We start from the raw sequence: 6,000 nt of genomic DNA, 5'->3' as shown, positions 1-6,000 counted from the left end.
TGTGAAAAAAAATCATGTACCCATTCTGAGATGAGTTGAGATGCATTTGCTATATGGATCTGTTGTTCTCTGCATAATCTGTCTAGAGTCCGGTAGAGGCATTCTCTTAACCACTGCTGCCACCTGCTGGTTATATTGTTTTTAGATTTTATTTTATTTTATTTCTTAAAAACTTTTTTTTTCTATATTGATTTGAGAGAGAGGAAGGGAGGAGAGAGAGAGATAGAAACATTGATGACAGAGAACATTGATTGTCCTCTTCCTGCATGTCCCCCACTGGGGATTGGGCCCACAACCTGGGCATGTGCCCTGACAGGGAATCAAACCAGGTGACCTCTTGGTACATGGGTCAATGCTCAACCAATGAGCCACACCGGCCAGCCTGGTTGTTAGATTTTAGGGAAAGCAGTGCATAATGCTCCAGTCAAGATGATGCAAAATGCAAATATCATTAATAGATATTGTTGTTGACCCTGAATAATAAAAAAGAATAACTGTAATTAAGAACACAAACACACACAAGAGCACAGACTCTCAAGATTACTAGGAACTTTACTAACCATCTTCCTTGGCTACCTATATGCTTTCTTGCTGTTTCTCTAAGTAATCACCAGATTGCCTTGAAAATCCCCAAGATCTTTGCCAATTCGCCCATTCAGTAAACACAGGTGGGCTCCTACCATGCATCAACCTGTGCTGGGGTTAAAACCCTGAATAAAAATGGCAAAATGTGCCCTTATTCAGCCAAACCTATAGTACAGAAGACAGGAATTGATAAAATAATCACAGAAAACAATGTTACAAAGTGAGGGGGGTGTTAACAAGCAAGCAAAGATGGTGGTCTGAGTGTGTTATAAAAGAATCTTAACAGGGTGGTTTGGAGGGTGGAAGGTTGAGCGTCTACCTTAAGTATCAAAGCTTTGGGCTGGGAAAGCGGGCAGCAGGTTGAATTCCAGGTAGAAAGAAGGTTTTAGCACAGCTCTGTTGTAAGAGAAAGCGTGATCCTTGCCAGGGGCTGAAAGGAGGTCAGTGTGACTAGGGCAAGGAGAGTTAGAGCAAGGAGGGGGGAAGGCTGTGGGCCCAAGCAAACAGGGATCTAACAGGTCATCTTATGCTTTGAGTTTTATTTTTCCAAGCATTAAAGGAAAGGGTACAGCTAGATGTGGTCAAAAGACCGGATTTGCACGTGATAAAACCGACACTTTTTTTGCAACGGTGAACAGATTGGAGAGTGCTAGTTGGATGGAAAGAGACCAATGAGGAGGCAACTACAGTCCTCCTGGGGAGAGATGATAAAGTTTAAATAAATAGATCAATCTAAAGGGCGAGGCAGAAACAGAAAGGCTAAGTTTGGCCTTCCCAGCGATATGTGGATGGGAAACATTGAGAGTCACTGTCCAATGTAGACAGTCCTTGTGCAGATTAACAAAGAAATATTTTCCTGTGCTAACTAGACGCGTTGTATTTCCCACAAGTTCTCTCTCTAGGGTACAGAATGACCGATTCTAATTTCTCTCCCATAAGAAACACCCTCAAACATTGAAAAATAACTGTCTTATATCCCTGAAGTATCTTATTTCCTGGTCAGTATTTTAGCTCCTTTGACCATTTTTCTCATATGGAATGATTTCAAGCTCCCTCACTATCCTGGCTGTTTCCCTCTGAATGATTGATTGCCAGGTTGTCTATATCCCTCTTTAAATATAGTCCCTAATACCCTAACAGAGGGTTTGAGCACCACTAAGCAAAACAGAATTAGCGCCTCCCTAATTTTAGATATATGGTCTAAAATTACATTGTGATCTTCTGACAGTCAAATCATAGAAAACTCTTATTAGCTCTTATCAAGATTAATCTCAATGAATACAAAAACCAAACATAATATAACGCATGTCAACCTAATAGAGAATTGGGTTGGAGTGGATTGATTTGTCTGTTTCATGAGGAGAGAGAGGTCTTTGTAAACTGGGTTGGAGTCAGTTGTACTATTTGATTCACTGTGACCATCAACACTATCAAAAGTCACTCTAATATGAGTTCTACAAGTGAAAGATAGCACCACAAAGCCTTGCCAAGTACAGACCAGCACACACACACACACACACACACACACACACACACACACACTCCCATCCCGCAATAAGGCATTAGTTTTCTTGATATATTTTTCTTAGTTTTAAAGACAGTAGCCTTTACCTAGATGCCAGTACTGACTGGTGTGGAATAGGTACTTCATAAATATTTGTTAAAAAAATGAATACACTCAGGTGATTGCTAAATGTACTTTAAATTAGGCAATTGACATGATTAGTTAAATAAGAAAAACATTATATGGGGCTCAATTGTCAGCATTTTACAACCTAATTATGTGAAAGTTTTGGTAAGCTCTCTATTGTATTGTCTACGTAAACCGAAGAATAATGTTCTCAGGGAATAAAATGTTTTTTCCCTTTAAGGTTAAGAATCTGCCTAAGCTGCCTAGTCTCCTAGAGGGAAAAAAGATTATATTTGGGTAATAGTTTTCCTTGTTCAAAGGTGAATATTAGCTCTTAGAAAGATCACACTAACTTTATCCCCAAAGCAAAAAGCTTTTAACCTGGATTTTTGAAACAGCTATTGAAATAAAAAAAATCATCTCATTCTTTATCTGGGGGTAGCTACTGACCTATACATTGTTGTGGTAATAATCCCCATGCATTGGTATCACTGTAGATATACTGGCTAAAAAAGTGTGTTGCTAAAAATATAGTGAATATCTAGCTTAAAATAGTTAAATATAAAATTCTACAACAAACTTCCCAAAGAGGAACAGACATTAGATATAAAAGAACATCAGAAGTGCATGGCCCCCAACTGGAGGGCTGATGGCATTAAAACCAAATTAAACCATTAAATTCTTTCACACAGAAAGTGCTTGGTTCTCACTGCTGTAGGTTGTGGACTTTTAAATATGTGTCATCAAGGACTGCTTGAGGACATAACTGATAGGACCTAAAAGTATAAAGATACATGTTTTACTCCCGGGCTTTGTGTCGTTTCTAAGAAAAAGAATTTTTTAAAATTCTGGTAGGATTTGGGGTTCAGTGATTAGTTAGTAACTTTTTCTTAAACTCGTTTTGCAAAGTATTTAAGACTTAAACTCAATTGTCAAGAGGTGGTTAGGCATTTGCATTAAATGTAAGTACCAGTGGACATCCTTTAAGCTGCGTTTGTGGACAGATTCATGACTTTCTTTTTTAACTCTGGGGAGGTCAACAAAACTCACTCTTTGCTTTCAGCTTGGCCCTCCCTCTCTTTGTTTTCATATACACACTTGGCCAAACTTTAACACTCACTCTCAAATTCCAGGAAGAATTCCATTGGGATTTATAAGAACCTCAATGAATGTAAGTGGAGAGAACTGCCTAGCAACCACAGGGAGCTGTTCCACCAGGAATATGGTGAGTCTCCCCATTTGTTCTGATGTTCTTTTATGTCCTTTCTCAGTAAAGTAAAATATTTTATAAATCTAGCATACTTCTTAATTATTTTTATATATTTTTATGATCTGTGTAGGTATTAATAGTATTATTCCACTTTTTAGTATATTTAGTATATTTTCCACTTTTTAATTGATAATTAGTGACATATGGGAAGGATGATGATTTTACATTTGTGCTATATTTCAGCACCTTACTAAATGATCTTATTGCATAAGAATATTTTTCAGCTGTTATTGTTAAAAAACCTTCTTTGAATGTCTTTTAGTATGTTTCTGGAGGACTCTGACACTTAATGGTTAGAGATTCTCTCAAGGAAGCTCTGATTTCTAGAAAAAAAAGATTTTTAATTCAGTATCATTATCACTGTGGTAGTGAGCAAAATAATTTTCAAAAGCTTAAAATAAATCTGTTCTTAGTTTGTGCTTTTTTATACCTTAATTGCAAATAAGCTCTGGTCACTAACTTGTGTTTTCTAAGGCTTCAGCATGTTATACTGAATAGTAATTTTTAAGTGGAAATCATTATCCTTTGTGAGGCAGATGAAATATTTGCAAAGAGATTTACAGTGTGTTATGGGCATAGAATTATTTTTGTGGAAAGCAACCCTAACTAAAATAAATGAGAAACATGTGCACAAAAGCAACTTATGAGTCTATAAATGTTTTAAGTTGTCTTGTGCATTAAAAAAAAAAAATAATAAGATCATGGTCCAAATATCTTCTAAACATGTTTATTCCATCTGAGAATCTTACTCATATTATCAAATTATGGCTTTCTCAATAAAAACATTTTATTTAGAATCAATGAAATTATTTCTTAAATTTAAAATCAAATAGTCATTTTAAGGATCGGCCAGGGACACAGTGTAGCCCATGGTTCCCAGAGGTCTGCAACATCACATCTTCTTAGTACCAGGAATTATTTGCTATTACAGCTGCACATTTAGACAGAAACTACTACATCTACGGTGCTTTGAGAGAGTGTCCAAATCACCATCAATTACACTGGAGAGAGAAGAGGCAGTCATCACTTGTTCCCATACTGTTTCCCTGTAAAACTGCTCTTTTCATATGGAGATCTTTGGGAGGGAGGAGAACCCCCAGAAATATCTATTCTCAAATTCCACTTGCCTCAGGGATATTTTACTCTTTGGGCTAAAAAAAATCTTTTAGTTGTTAATCTACCATATTTTACACAAAATAAAAATTTCCTCTATCAGCCCTGGCCGGTTTGGCTCAGCGGTTAGAGCGTCGGCCTGCGGTCCGGAGAGACCCGGGTTCAGTTCCCGCTAAGGGCGCGTACTTCGGTTGCAGTTTGTCCCCGCCCCTGGTTGGTCGTGCGGGTGGCAGCCACTCGATGTGTCCCTTCACGTCGATGTTTCTCACTCTCTCTCTCTCCCTCCCACTCTATCTGTACAAAAAATGGAAAAATATCCTCGGGTGGAGGATAAAAAAAAAAAAAAAATTTCCTCTATCATATTTTATTGGATTATTTAACCAAAGCTCTCACGGAAAGATAAAGTTAACTAAAGCATTTTTCCAGTGGGGGCTGGGGGGGAGAGAAACATGTTTTATAATAACTGTCACATTTTTATTATTTTTTTTCCTAGTCAGGGATGAAAAAACATTTTTAACATCTGACCCATCAACTCGATTTATGCGTTTTCTGCATTAAGTTTAGTAGTTATATGCAGTTTTCAGAAAATAGCACACACACAGTATTAAATATCCGTTGTACATGGATCTACACTTGTTTTATAACTCTGCCATTTCTTGTACATACCTGTATTTCCTTAGACATGAAGACTTCCCACATTGCAGCTACAAATCCTGGACCCTGAAAAAAAAAACTTTAATTAAATCGGTTATTTTTCTGTGATTGTATTCTATGTAAATATAGTAAATTGGAGAGCTGACCTGATATTTTAATCAAATAACTTGCTATTTATAAGAGCAATATAACAATACTGTCAGGGAAATAATCTCAACCCTAACTCAACATTAAGTTAAACTAAATAACATTAGGTAAAAAATGAAGACTTTTTTTTTTCTTTATAGTTTTCATTTTTATTATTTTGATGATGCTGTCATATTTTGTGCCATAGCATGCTTTTCTTTCATGGGATCTATTTATAATAAAATATTTTAATAAGCAAGTAGTTTATTTTCTCTAGTGAACTAATTCTTTATGGTACTAGAAATAGGATTAACAGGAAAGAGTACATGAAGAAATGTATAACTTTCTCTGGCATGAGATAATCTCATGACTGAAGAAATTTTAATATGTTCTTTTGAATGTGACAAATAATGTGCTTATGGAAACAGCATGTATTTAAAAAACATTTTGAAACTGATACTACTTCACAGTAATCAATTATATCTAACATTAAACTCTAATACATGCTACAGATCAAATAATGGAGGAGAGAAAACCATGTAAGAAAAAATAAATAATGGGTTCATGAACAGGCAATAAAGACAGGTATCAAATAATATAGAAGAAATAAGAAGAAAGGAGA

The 6,000-nt window shown here is 36.1% G+C and overlaps 1 protein-coding gene across 1 annotated transcript in view; it reads right to left on the bottom strand.

Moving 5' to 3' along the window:
- Positions 1-389: 389 nt before the first annotated feature.
- TMEM144 (transmembrane protein 144) overlaps positions 390-6,000 on the bottom strand; it is a 42,204-nt gene continuing 36,593 nt past the window's right edge. The window contains 2 exon segments of the mRNA XM_036282272.1: positions 390-473; positions 5,265-5,318. Of these exon segments, the coding sequence (XP_036138165.1) occupies positions 390-473; positions 5,265-5,318 (138 nt within the window).

The sequence above is a fragment of the Molossus molossus genome, unplaced genomic scaffold, assembly GCF_014108415.1.
Source record: "Molossus molossus isolate mMolMol1 unplaced genomic scaffold, mMolMol1.p scaffold_m16_p_4, whole genome shotgun sequence".
Lineage (NCBI taxonomy): Eukaryota > Metazoa > Chordata > Mammalia > Chiroptera > Molossidae > Molossus > Molossus molossus.
Note: the sequence above shows the minus strand (reverse complement) of the source record. Positions and strands in the feature narration are given on the sequence as shown.